Below are 13,389 nucleotides of genomic sequence, written 5' to 3' on the forward strand. Positions count from 1 at the left end.
TGCAATTCCAGTACTTCTTTAAAAAGCAAAGTGTGTATTTTATACACATGCATAGAAAATATTCATAAGTATTCCATAATATTAACAAAGGGTTTTACTGGAGGTATTCTATTTCTTTGTCTATGTAAGCTGTTTCTTGCAGTGAGCACACATTTGCACAACACCGTACGAGAGGAGATGCATGCCCAGGGCAACAGGCTAGGCGATTAGCCTCCTCACCCCCTCACCGGGACAGTCTGTTCTGCCACATGGACACCTGATCCAGGGGAGGCCGAGGTGCTGCTGGCGGCTCTCTAACAATTCTGCCTTTAAAAACTAAACAGTCACCAATGATCCCAGGAGCATGTTCAAACGTGGCATCTGAAGTCTAGAGATTCAAGAGGCCCGCCATTCACCTTTCCTGATGGCCTCTCCTCTTTCAAAATTGTCTGGGAGGACAATTTTGCCTCCACTTAGAGATTTCACAGAGATTTTCTGTAGGGATCGAGTTTTTCCTTTTCCAGGGTTCAGTTCACCCCTTCCACTTTATTTGAGAAATTCCTGCTGTGTATACAATTTCACAATTGACAGTAAAATATTTTGGTACTTTTCTTTTTTATCCTCACCCGAGGACATTTTTCCATTTTTTGTTCAGGTAGAGTGAGAGGGAGAGAGAGGAACAGAGAGAGAGAAACATCGATGTGAAAGGAACACATCGAGTGGCTGCCACCCGCACGACCAACCAGGGCCGGGGACAAACTGCAACCGAGGTACGTGCCCTTAGCTGGAACCGAACCCGGGTCTCTCCAGACCGCAGGCTAACGCTCTAACCGCTGAGCCAAACCGGCCAGGGCTATTTTGGTACTTTTCAACTACCTTCTAGACCTCTGTGAATGGCAGAAGTTCTCTTCTTCGTGACCTTCTCAGGGCTCTGCTGCACTAACGGGTCTATCGCAGGGGCTCAAGAAACGACGCGTTCCCTTGTGATTTGAGACAGAAGCCCGCTGAGACAGGCTCCCGAAGGGAGATCCGAGTGCCGTGGAGGAAGCCCCAGCCTTGCAGCCACTCCGTTCAAGCCTCTCCCCAGCTCTGGGCTTCAGCTCTGTAAAATGGCCAGGGAAGGAAGAGGTTTGGACCAAGTGGTCCTGAGGCCCCCACCAGCTCTCACTGCCTGGTTCTGAGAACACAGCCGGCCCTTTCCCGATGTGTGTGCACGGTGGTACGGTTACCCTTACAGAGTACCGCAGACACAGTTTCGTTTTATGTCAATTAAAGACAACGGATATGATAATAACGAGAATGAATACATGAAGAAGGAAGGCGGAAAAACACAAAAGGGGAGACGGGGAGAGTCTTGATCAGTCTGAAGTCTTGTAGTGGCTGTCGCACAGGGCCCGTCGCCGTGTTAGACGAATCTCTCCGAAGGCTTGGGCTTGCCTCCCGGTCTGACCAGGGGCCTGAAAGAAAGACGACCGTCACTGCAGCAGAGCCCTGCAAGGCAGTGCAGCACCCACCCGTGTCTGCCACCCTCCCTACCTCCCAGCCTGTAGGGTCTGAGAACTTGTCCCTGGGACACCAGCACAGGGCTGGCTGAGTGACCTCAGCACCCTGCCAAGTGCCTTCCTTGTGCGAGCCTGAGGGGTGGGCACTGGTAATGAGAGGTTAGACAACGTGGCCAAAGTCACATAACTAGGAGGCGGTGGCTTCTGGATCTGAACCCAGGACCTTTGTCAAGATCCCCATGGAGGTGAGAGAGGGAGGCTGATAACCAAAGTCATCAGCTGACCTGATCTCAGCTCTTGGGGGAGTCACAGGAATAGGGGAGGATATGAACAAACCATCACCATCAGCCAAGTAGGGCTGCTTTATTTAAAAATCCCCTTGAGCCCTGGCTAGTTTGGCTCAGTGGTTATAGCCTCGGCTTTCGGACCAAAGAATCGGGTTCGAGTCCGGTCAAGGGCACAAATTTTGGTTGCAGATCAGTCTTCAGCCCTGGTTGGGGTCATGCAGGAAGTAGCCAGTGGATATGGCTCTCTCACATCGATGTTTCTCTCTCTCTCCCTCCCACTCCGTCTGAGAGTAAATGGTAAAATGTTCTTGGGTGAAGATTTAAAGAAAAAAAATAAATAAAAGTCCCCTTGATAATCCCCTTGATAATCCCAGAAATGTGTGCTAATTCAGTACTGGGCTAGTGCCCCCTAAATGGGCTAATTTGTCATGAGTGTCATGTCTATACATACCATGCTCCAAAACCTCTCTCCTAAAGCTGAGCTGCCCTCGGTCATCACTGAGTGTGTTAGCTCAGGTGTGTGGATTCCTTAGATATGTTTAATCTGCATAGCTTTGTATTTCAGGGCAGAGTTTTATTCTCGGTTATTCATTTCAAAATGAGAGTTTTCAGAAAATATAGAGAAAAGGGATGATTATCCTCCAAAAGCTCTCAGCTGCACCCCAAGTATTGGAATTGCTCAAAATCCTTCTGTTTTTAAAGTCTTTATCCCCTTAGTATACCACCTACAATATATGCATTGAAAATTCATTACATTTCTGTTGTTAAAAATAATGATATGTAAGATGTTGAACTTGGATCCCTGCAGAGAAATATCAAAGAGTGTGAATTGCAGACCCCAGGTATAATATTTGAAATGTTTTCATCTACTAAACGGAATTGGTGAATATCATTGGTTTTCCTTAACCCCCCTCCTCTCTTAGCTCCCAACCACAGGAAGGAGCGTGAGCTTTAGACAGAAGCTGCCACTGGCTGGCATTATGGCCTTGAACAAGACACTGTGCGTGCTAAGCCTCAGCTTCCCATCCGTAAAATAGTGGTCATGGTAACTGCTTTGGTTTTGGCCGGTTGGCTCAGCGGTTAGAGCGTTGGCCCAAGGACCAAAGTGTCTCGGGTTTGATTCCTGGTCAAAGGCAAGTACCTGAGTTGCAGGGTTGATCCCTGGCTCTGGTCAAGGTTGTGCGGGAGGCAACCAATCGATGTCTCTCTCTCATATCAATGTTTCTCTCTCTCTCCTCTCTTTCCCATCCACTTTATCTAAAAATCAGTGGAAAAATATCCTTAAGTGAGGATTAACAACAACAACAACAAAATAGAGACTGTCTTTCTAAAAAGTAAAAAATAAAAGTTGTTATGAAACTTGAAATTTAAAATATGTATACATATATATTAATATGGCAAATAACTGGTACACTGTAGGCTTTCATCAAATGGTGGCTATTATTGACCATCTGAGTGTGAGCATGTGTCTGACATCTTGGGCGGGTTTCCTGATCTCTGAGTCAGGGATCTGAGATGAGACCATGTTGTCTACCACATGGGGCTGCAGTGAGGATAAGTGAGATCCTGAGTGTGATCTGCATCACAGTGCGGGGCTAGAGTGGGTGTTTGTCCCATATTAGCACAGGGCTGCCTAGGCCTAGCGAGAAGGAGAGAGGAGGCTGAGGCCTTGCTTTTTGCAGGATCATTTCAGGATAATCCTGAGCTGAAACTGGATGGAGCAGTCACCTGAGCTGCCAGATAGCTGCCTCTGGTCCTCCCTTTCTTTCACTCCAGTTCTTGGCAGCCAACCAAGGCAGCCTGCATTGGCACAGGGAAATTAAGAACCAAGGCCATTATTTATTTGCTTCAGGTGATAAAAGATGGACTCTCAAAAAAACTAGATCAAGCAAGTAGAAATAAATTTTTCTTAAGAAAAAATAAAACCCAGTTGACATCATCCAGATAAAGAGACCCCAGGTCTTTTGAGGAACCAGGGTAAATTAGAGGAATCCTTCAGATGGTGTGTGTGTGTGTGTGCGGGCGTGTGCTAGGCCAAGTAAGATTCAGATTTACTGAAGTCACATTGCTCCTCCATCAGCCAACCTGGGCCTCCATTTTCTCCAGTTGCCAGCTTTCTGCCTCTATGTTCAGACACTATGCTGATTCCCTGTCCCCAGGGCTCCACTGCCATGGCCTCTGGGAAAGGTGCCCATCATCTCCTGTTTAGGAAGCTAGAACCTGAGCCCTGGGCTGCCCTGGGGGTTAGCAGGCCACACAGCTATGAGACTCACCTGGGACATTTGCAAACGCGTCTTCGGTTCCCTGGATAAGGAAAAAGAAGGGGTAGAGTGACTGCCCCCCAAACAGTCCCCAAATATGGTTTCTTCCCTTTTCCTGTTTCTTTAGGTTTATAACTCTTGAGAGTCCAGGTGGGAGCTTCTTATCCATCCCTCTTCGCATCAATTTAAAAAACAAAACAAAAGCAAACACAAGAAAAGAAGCACATGGCAAATACAGATGTGGCTCACCTGCCTGGGAACCAGAGCCGGGGAGGGGATTCACGGCGAGGGGGCCAAGGACAGACCTGTACAGGCGACCTCCCAGACGTTTGTAAGCGGCCGGGACCTGTGCACTTACTCCAGGCTCAGTGCATGGTGTCCCATGCTGCTGCCGCTTGGGGCTACGTAGCAGGACGCTTTCCCGCGTCCTATCTCCAGGAGGAAACTGGCTGTGCCTGGCCCAGCAGTGCAGCTCGGAGTCCCAGAAATCTCCACCCCGTCTCCCCGAAAGGGTTGCCTGGAGCAAGCAGCGCAAGGGGCGCTCGCGGAGCGCACCGCTCGCTCCCTGCTGCGATCCCCCGGGACTTACTGCGGCTGCAGATGACGGTGATGACCAGGGACAGGAGAAGAACCACGCAGATCCCAGCCAGAGGCGCCCAGATGTAGATAGCACAGTCGAATTTCAGTCCTCTGTTATCCGCTGACGACACCGAAGACACCGACATTTAGGAGCGGGGCCGGGTCTTCCACCCCACCCCACCCGCCCGGCACGTCTCCCGGCCCCGGGTTTCCGTTTTCCCGACACCTGCACGGCATTCGGCTCTACCTCCAGGACCCAGGCTGGCCCTGGTAGGGCTCTCCCCTCGGTCTGTACAGCCCCTGGCCCGCCCCTGCCTCGGGGTCCGGCTCCCGCCTCACCTGCAGAGCCAGCGGCCGGCCGGCACCCCCCTGGGCGCAGGATCACCGGCGGCGATGCGCTGGTGTGCGCCGGCGTGGGTGGTCGCGGCGCGGGCGTCGTGGGGGGCTTCTCTGCGGGAGCAACAGAGCAGGGTTGGGGCCGGTCTGGGGATCTGAACGCGAACCCTTTGCACCGCTCTGCCCTAGGGGACGCTTCCTCCCGACGGGGTGGGAACCTCTGGGCTCTGCGCCGACCCCTTAGTGGCGGGCGCGGTGCCTGCTGCTTCTGGGGCTCCGCAGAGGTGCACGTCGGCGCCTCGGACGGGCACGCAGAGCCGCTCCCCTCCACCAGCCTCTCTCCGCGCTCCTGTGTGGGTTTGGGTTGATACCGACGAGCACATGGAGGCCCAGAGAATTGAACGTGCCCAGGACCACACAAGCATCGAACTCGAACCCAGATCGGCCGGACCGAACCGGCTATCTTCAGTCCCCACCCAGCCCCACCTTAGCCTCCGTTTCCTCGTCTGTAAAATGGGAACAGTATCTAAGTGGCTCCCAGGGGCGCTAAGAGGCTTGGAAGCGGCACGTCCGTGTGGAAGCGGGGTTCGAGGTGCGCCCCCACCCCCGCGCGAGCGGTGCCGCGCTCTGGGCTCGCGGACCTGGCAAGAAGACGGGCACGAAAGGGCTGAAGTGCAGAACGGAATTGCTCAAGGCCGCGCAGAAGTAGTAGCCTTGGTTCTCTTCGCCGAAGCGGGTCAGGACCAGGCTGTAGACGTTGTCCTGTGTCCTCCCGCCGGAGAACTGGGTGGCGTCCAGCTCCTCGGCCAGCTTGGTCCGGACTTTGGAGCTGTACATTAGGAAGACCGGGCTGGCGGCGGCTCCGCGCCGCTGGAAGAGCCACGAGCAGCCGGTCGCCGTGGTCAGCAGCACCTCGCATTGCAGCTCCACCCGCTGGCCCAGGGTCCCCCTCACCTCCCGGGGCGACATCCGGAACTGGCTGGACCCGAGGACCGTGGCAGCGTCTGCGGGGGGTGCAGGCGAAGAAGCTGAGCCCGAGCCCCGTGCCCCCCACCCCGCCTTCCCCGAGGGTCGCAAACTCACGGAGCATCAGGGCCAGCGGCAGGAGCAACCCGGCCCCGGGCGAGGTCATGGCGTGCCCCCGCGGCGCGGCCCAGCTCCGGCCAGACACGCGTGCCGGCGCGCAGGAGACCGTGGGACACCCCGGGGGGAAATTGCGCCCTTCGGACGGCCGCAGAGCCGATTTTGCGTTCGGAGGATGTGATGTCATCGAAGCTCCGCGGAGGAGATAGTCACCCTCCTTTTTGCGGTTGTCACCTTCCAGCCCAGTGAGGGACTTGGGTCCCTTGAACAGGAGCCTTGCTGGGGGCAGTTGAGAACTGCAGGTTTGAAGTCCAGGGGAAAAAAAGGCTTGGAAATGGCATTCTTATGGGGGTGACAAAAGATAAGGAGAGATTAGAGACTTCAAAAAATGAGGGCGAGAGTGAGCAGGAAAGCAGATAGGAGTGTCCACTTCCTTTGCCCTCACTCAAAGTGTCTGTAGCACTGTTCCTTGGAGATTTGTCCGCAAGGTGGGCACTGAGGGCTAAGCAGGAAGAGGAGTCAATGACTTACCCACTTCTGGGGAACTCCATCACGGTGGTCCGGTGTTCACGGAGGTGGGACTGTGGTGAAGCTGACATCCCAACCTTGTGGGGCTGGAGGTTCTCTGCAGATCACACACTTTCCACCTTTTTCCAGCGGCTAAACCTTTGCTTCAAAGACCAACTAATCCCTTCTTAGGTTCATTGCAACAGCCCCACACCAGTCTCTCTCTTGGTCAGTCCTCCAGCTGTGGACATTAGTCTCATAAAGAGATCTGATAGTGTCGCTCTGGCTGCCTCCCACGACCTGCAGGACATCCCAGAAAGCTTAACCTTGGCTTGGCTCAGAGCCTTTGAGTGATGGCTTCTCCCAGCCTCTGCCCAGTCCTCCACAGCTGCATTCTCACCAGCCTTGACATTATCTAAATTCAGGGCTCCTCTCGCCTCTGCTGTTCCCTTTGCTTGGAAGATTTTTCTGCGTAAGCCCTGGGGCCAGCTCCAGTGCCATGGGTCTCGGACCTCATTTCTCTGTATCCCTGGCTCTGGGTGCTGAGCAGGGACATGTGTGTAGCCTGGGTGAATGTTTTCCCTTTCTGGCCCTGGCACAAGTGTGTCCCCTTCCTTTTTGTCTATTGCTGTTCTGAAACCTTTCAGACCAGTGGGTGCCCTCCTCCCATTTCTTCACGGTTTCCAGGTCTTTCCACTTTGAATCCTGTATTGGGTGCACCTCATACTGTTGCTTAGTTCTAGAGTCAAGCCACCTGGCATTATCTGTTCCATGTGTCTGCCCCACCTGTGAGTTCTGTCTGGTGGGGACCATGTCCCAGACACCCCCTGGATGTCACATCACAGCTTGAGCTGAGCTGCCTTTATGAACTGTACTCCCTTCTTGGTATCCTAACTTAGGTGTCGAATGGGCTTTAAAAAAATTACTTTGATTTCAATGCTCCCCTGCTACTTCTTGAAGCATCAAAATGCCTCCTAAACATGGAACATTTAACATTTTATATTTGAAACTGTTTTAAAAAGTGTTTTTTAATATACAAGAATTACATATTCTTGAAAAACTGTGGAGGGCGGCTGAGCCACAGTCTCTTTTTCCTGTGATGTTTGCGTGGGCTCGCCCAGGAACTTCCAAAACAAGTGACAAAGGCCTGTGGTGTTTGCACAGTCTCGCCCAGAAGCCTTTAGTCCCAAGGCAGTATGTTGATCCTGGGTGCTGGCAGGGCCCACGCAGTAACATTCTGCCCCAGGTCTCTTGTTCTGCCTGTGTGCTGCCAAGGCCCACACAGGAGCGTCCTGGCTGCGGGCAAGAATGTATCGAAAGTCTGGATCTTGCCCTGGCCGGTTTGGCTCAGCGGTTGGAGCGTTGGCCTGCGGACCAGAGAGTCCCCGGTTCGATTCCTGCTAGGGGCACGTAAAAAAAAAAAAAAGAAAGTCTGGACCTTGAGCTCAGAAGCCGAGGGGAAACATTTGGTGTTTGAGAACAATGAAGCTTTTGAACCCCTTCAATTGGCTATATAATAAACTGGCTGAGCAAGCTCCGGGCCAGTTTCTCCATCAGAAAGCAGGGTCCCACCTGGCCCCAGCTTTTCTCTCTAGAATGTCTCTGTGTCTTTCTTAGTCTCTGTGATTTTCTCAGACTCCTGTCGCCCCTCCTCAGGTCTAGTTCGACTAGCTGTCCAGGTCGCGGCAAAAAACTTTACACAGTACAAAGAAGAATAGAGGGAAAGTTCTGTCTCAACTTTCCTCATAGTCATCTATTCTCCAAAGAAAATCACTGTTACATTTGAGTGTGTCCCTCAGATATTATCTGTTCATAGACAGATGTTGAAGCATTGTTTTAGACACATGCAGTTGTACTATGTGTATATTTTTTGCAACTTACCTTTCTTATCTAACTGTAGAAGAAAAGGTTTTCATGTCAGCTTCTGTAGAGCTACCACATTCTTTTCATGAGTGAATTTTCATTTAAGCAGTTCCTCAATTTTTGTAATTACTGGCAAGGCTGTAGTAGACATAATGTATCACTGAGGACTTGCACCAGTATATGTAACATTTTCACATTAAAGATGAAGGAGGATGGGGAAGGAAAACCTTTGTAATGATGGTTATGAATAAGGTACTCAGCAATGGATCCCCTGGCATATTGGTGTGTGTGTGTGTGTGTGTGTGTGTGTGTGTCCCTGGCTGTGTAGACATCTTTGTGTACCTCGCCCAGTGAAAGAGGCACGGAGGGGAGCCAAAGTCAACCTGCAGATATTTGGATCTTGGGAACTATGCTCCTGGGTAGGGTAGGATGATGGTCAGACTTTGGGGGTGCAATGCTGAAAATAGAGTAATCCCATCTCAGCCTCCCGGAAGTGAGCTGCAGCCAGCTCGGAGGCCTTCCAGCCTTGTGGCTAAGAAAAGCATCAGTCATGGGAGAGGCAGCCCCCATGTACAAAGCACGAGGTAGGGTGGATGCTGAAGCAACGTGTCAAACCCACCAAGGAGGCATTATACCCCTAATGATATTTTTCAGAGAACATGGTGGATTCTCAATGTAACCACAACTACATCCGCTCTGTATCAGGCAGAAGAGCAGGTGCAATTGCAAAAGTTCTGGGGATGCTTGCTTGCTCCAGGGCCAGGTGTGCAGAGGGCTGGATATGGGCTGTCTCTCACCTGCAGGTAATCTCCCATCCCCCACACTGCCGCACTCGCAGGGGAGGGATGGTGCGAAGAAATGAGAAGGAAGGCAATCTGCCAAGCAAGCCTCTTACGTTAAAAAAAATCAAGAGATAGGATAAGAGTTATGAGTTTCTATGCTGAATTTAAACAGGTGTTTGTTTTTCTCAAGGTGTTCGTTTTTAAAACATGGAAATAAAATAACTTTCATGTGCACAAGTTAAAGATGTATTCAGAATGCATAACTGGGAGGGCAGTGGCAGGAAATTAATCAGGGCTCTGTGCCACAGTTCCTCCGCTGCTGACTCAGGGACCACCTGGAAGGATGGCTGTGGCGGTTGCCTGCTGTCGCCCCTTGCCTAAGGGGTTAGCTTGTTTGGGCCTACAAAGGCTTTTAAAGGCCTTGCTTTATCTCAGTCACACATTCGCACCTGTCATGTCTCTCTCACTTTTGCCACTCACACTTTTCTCCACCCTGGGACCTCCAAGCTCATCTAGGCTGCTGTCATCTCTTGCCTGGACTTTTGCAATGGTCTCCTAATTGGCTGCCTTTTACTCTGGTTCCTTCCATTGCTTCTGGTCCCTTCCAGTGAAAACCTTGTCTTGCCAATCCCCTGGTTCAATCTGCAAGGGCTGCAAATGGTCCCCAGGGGAACATCGGGTAGTCCCAAACGTTGCCGGAGACCCTGCATGCTCAGCTCTGCAGCCCCATTTCCTGCTCGCCTTCTTCACATATACTAGGCTTGGTGTCTCGATGTTTTTGAAAGGGTCCTTTTTCCTTTCCACCCCTGTGCCATTGAGCATGCCAGGAAAGTCCTCAGCTCTGCTTAGTAAGACCCAGCTCAAGCATCTCCTTCTTATGGAGCTCAGATCGTGCCCCCTCCCACTCCTGTGCAGTATAGACCACTTGGATCTTGGGCATCCCTGGACTGCAGCACTTACTCTGCATAGCAATAGTTTGTTTGTTCATCCAGCTTGATGACCAGACCCTTTATTCCTTGAGGAAGAGACCTTGTCTTGCTCTTATTTCTAGAGGGGTGCCTAACAGAGAGCACACTCTTGGTCTTGAAGAAACCCTTGTTTGGCAAATGCTAAATGAAAGCAAAAGCAGGGTGCAGCAAACCAGAGGAGGTAGAGATAGTTAATTTCAGGGGGTCATGAAAGGCTTTACAAAGCGTCTGGTTTAGAGATAAGGTTAGAATGAGGAGAAAGAGTGATTAGAATGAGGCATTGGACTTGGTCAAGATGCTGTCGATATGGTGCCTTAACACATTGTCGTGGTATGGCTGAAAGAAAAGGAAGATGGAGGAAGGGGAGAAGGTAGATTTATTAATAGTATATACAAGGAAATTGAACTCAGATTGGGATGTGAATTCAATCCAGAAGAGATGCAAATTATGTAACAGTCTGAACAGAGTTTAAAATAAAGAGAATAAGAACATGTAGAAAATGCAGAAATTAAACAAGAACAATTGAATAATGATAAATACTGAGCATACTGGAAATGAAAAATTTGGATATTAACTAGGATACACTCCACATTGGACATAGTTGAAGGGATAATTAGTAAAATGGAAGGTAGCATTGAGGAATTCACAGAGAATGTACAACAGAGAGAAACGTGCAGAAGCAGTACAGACAAGAGCTGTCTGAAAAGCTGTTGAGATGTGGGTCAGCATTGTGAAATGTTTCATAGGATTTTAGGAAAAGGAGAATAAAGGGACTGTAGAGAAGGAATACATTTCAGAAGAGATCATGGCTGAAGATTTCCCATAATTAAAGACACAAGTGTTCTCAGAGTGCCAAATAGAATAAGTAAAAAATATCCATTTCTGAACATACCAAAGTGAACCACAAGACATCAAAAGCGAAGACAGGAAGGCCAGAGAAGCATTATGTTCTGGGAATCCTGTCACCACTTGGATGGGGTAGAGAAAGAACCTTTCTCATTGTAGCAATAAGCAATATTATCCTATGGATTCACTAACTAATTGGACCTATCCAACCCTTTTTTTTCATTTGCTCTATTAACTTGAATCACATTTTCAACATGCAACCAAGAATGCAGCTTTAACAGTAAGCCAAAAAATTTACACAAGAAAAATGTCTTCCTCGGATGAGGATTAAAAAAAAAAAAAGAAAAAAGAAAAATGTCCACTTTTCTATACTAGCAACACTGAGATACACGAGAGAGTTGGGTGTTTTCCTTCTTGTGTCTTTTTTCACTGAAGAGTAATAAAAAAAATTTGAAAGGTTTACCCATACCTCAAATTCATTTGCCTTAAATCTCTTGAAATTGTTGCATTTAATTTTGCTTTGTTTATGGCCAATGAAAAGTCAACTTAGTTCCTCAATTAGACTGTTAAATGCATTTTTTTTTTTTTTTTTATCCTCACCCAAGGACATTTTTCCATTTTTTGTTCAGAGAGAGTGGGAGGGAGATAGTGGAAGAGAGAGAGAGAGAGAAACATCAACATGAAAGGGACACATCGAGTGGCTGCCACCCGCATGACCAACCAGGGTTGGGGACAAACTACAACTGAGGTACATGCCCTTAGCGGGAACCGAACCTGGGTCTCTCTGGACCGCAGGCCGACACTCTAACCACTGAGCCAAACCGACCAGGGCTAAATGCAGATTTTTAAAGATCACAGTGATGACAGAGTTAGTACATGTTTCATTCTAATATACCTGCTTATGAGGACAGATGATAAACACTAAAAAGGATTTACATTTAACCTGGCTCATTTGCCATGTGGGCAAATGCTCCCAGTATCTTCAGAGCCAGAATTTTGTATGGTTCCAGAGGGACTCCTTGGCAGATTTGGCTGATCACTCATTAAACAGTTGAAACATGTATAGACATTATTTGTCTTACAAAGCTCACCCACAGCAAAACAGACACAAATATGAGGCAAATACTATGAGCAATATTATGGTTTTTGGAAAGGCTAAAAGTCAACTATATTTTTGGTAAGCTTATCCTTCTAAGCATGTTTTAAAAGCTGAAAATACTACGTGCTGGAAGGCCACAAAACTTAACATGTCATCAGTGAGACACATGGCATTATGTTGCCCTGCAAAATCTGGAACCTTTCCCAATAGGCAGTTCTAAGACCGACATGGCTGTCTTGGCCATAGTAGAGACTATGTTTTGACTCTCACCTCTCTTAAATGTGATAAATGTGATAAATGTGATCTCTGTTCCAAGAATAATTTTTTTTTCTATATTATTCATGGAATAATACTTTACACATTCTTCCAAAAGCCAAGGAGGCTAAAACAGGCAGCTATTAATTATATCTGCCTTCTAAATCACAATAATAAACTAATATTAGCCCTGCATAGGAATGAATTTAATTATTTTTCTCTCTAAGAAGTCAATGCTGCCCTGGCCAGTTTGGCCCAGTGGTTGGAGCACTGGCCTGCGGACCAGAGAGTCCCGGGTTCAGTTTCTGCTAGGGGCATGTACCACAAAAAACAAAAAAGAAGTCAATGCTTACAGTTCTCTGAGATAATCAATGAATAAAGAAGACCAATTCTGATTAACAAGGAGTACATTTATCCCATTTTCCTCCGACTCCTCCCCATTCAAATAATCCCATATAGCCACTTAAAACTGGAAAGATATAGCACTCTTCTTCACTCAACATTTAATTAAGATTCCAATAGAAGTTTTTTTCTTCAGGTATGAGTACCATAGAATATATTGCTTAGCTTGAAGCAGAGGCTACATGGTTGGGAGGAAATAGTTCTTTGGGGGAAGTTCTTTCTCCTTTGTCATTGTTGTGGTTCAAGTTCTTAAAAGGTTGAAAATTGTGCTAGATCCTTCTTCATCTCATCACATTGTTCTTCATGCCTCTCCATAGCTTTTTAAAAATATGTTTTTATTAATTTTTTTTTTTGAGGGAGAGGAAGGGAGAGAGATAAAAAACATCAATGTGAAAGAGAAACATCTATTGGCTGCCTCCTGCATGCCCCCAACTGGGAATCAAACCAGGACCTCTGGGTCCATAGGACAATGCTCAATCCACTGAGCCACACTGGCGGGACTCCACAGCTTTTCTGTGCTCTTCATCCGCTTCAGCCTGTTTACTGTGTTCTTTCATGGAATCTGCCCAATGGTTTGTATGCTGTTTCCCACAAGCTATTAAATGGTCGTTATGAATCTTTTTGGTTTGTTCTTGCTCCC

The 13,389-nt window shown here is 48.5% G+C and overlaps 1 protein-coding gene across 1 annotated transcript; it reads right to left on the reverse strand.

The window, feature by feature from the left end:
• Positions 1-1,274: 1,274 nt before the first annotated feature.
• On the reverse strand, positions 1,275-6,076 carry CD8A (CD8a molecule). Its single transcript, XM_036262942.1, has 6 exons — positions 6,028-6,076; positions 5,586-5,948; positions 4,948-5,058; positions 4,619-4,729; positions 4,042-4,072; positions 1,275-1,436 (listed from the first exon to the last, which is right to left on the reverse strand). Exons 1-6 carry the CDS (start codon positions 6,074-6,076, stop codon positions 1,385-1,387), a joined length of 717 nt encoding a protein of 238 aa, XP_036118835.1. The 3' UTR covers positions 1,275-1,384.
• Positions 6,077-13,389: the final 7,313 nt, after the last annotated feature.

Source organism: Molossus molossus, unplaced genomic scaffold, assembly GCF_014108415.1.
Source record: "Molossus molossus isolate mMolMol1 unplaced genomic scaffold, mMolMol1.p scaffold_m16_p_15, whole genome shotgun sequence".
Classification (NCBI taxonomy): domain Eukaryota; kingdom Metazoa; phylum Chordata; class Mammalia; order Chiroptera; family Molossidae; genus Molossus; species Molossus molossus.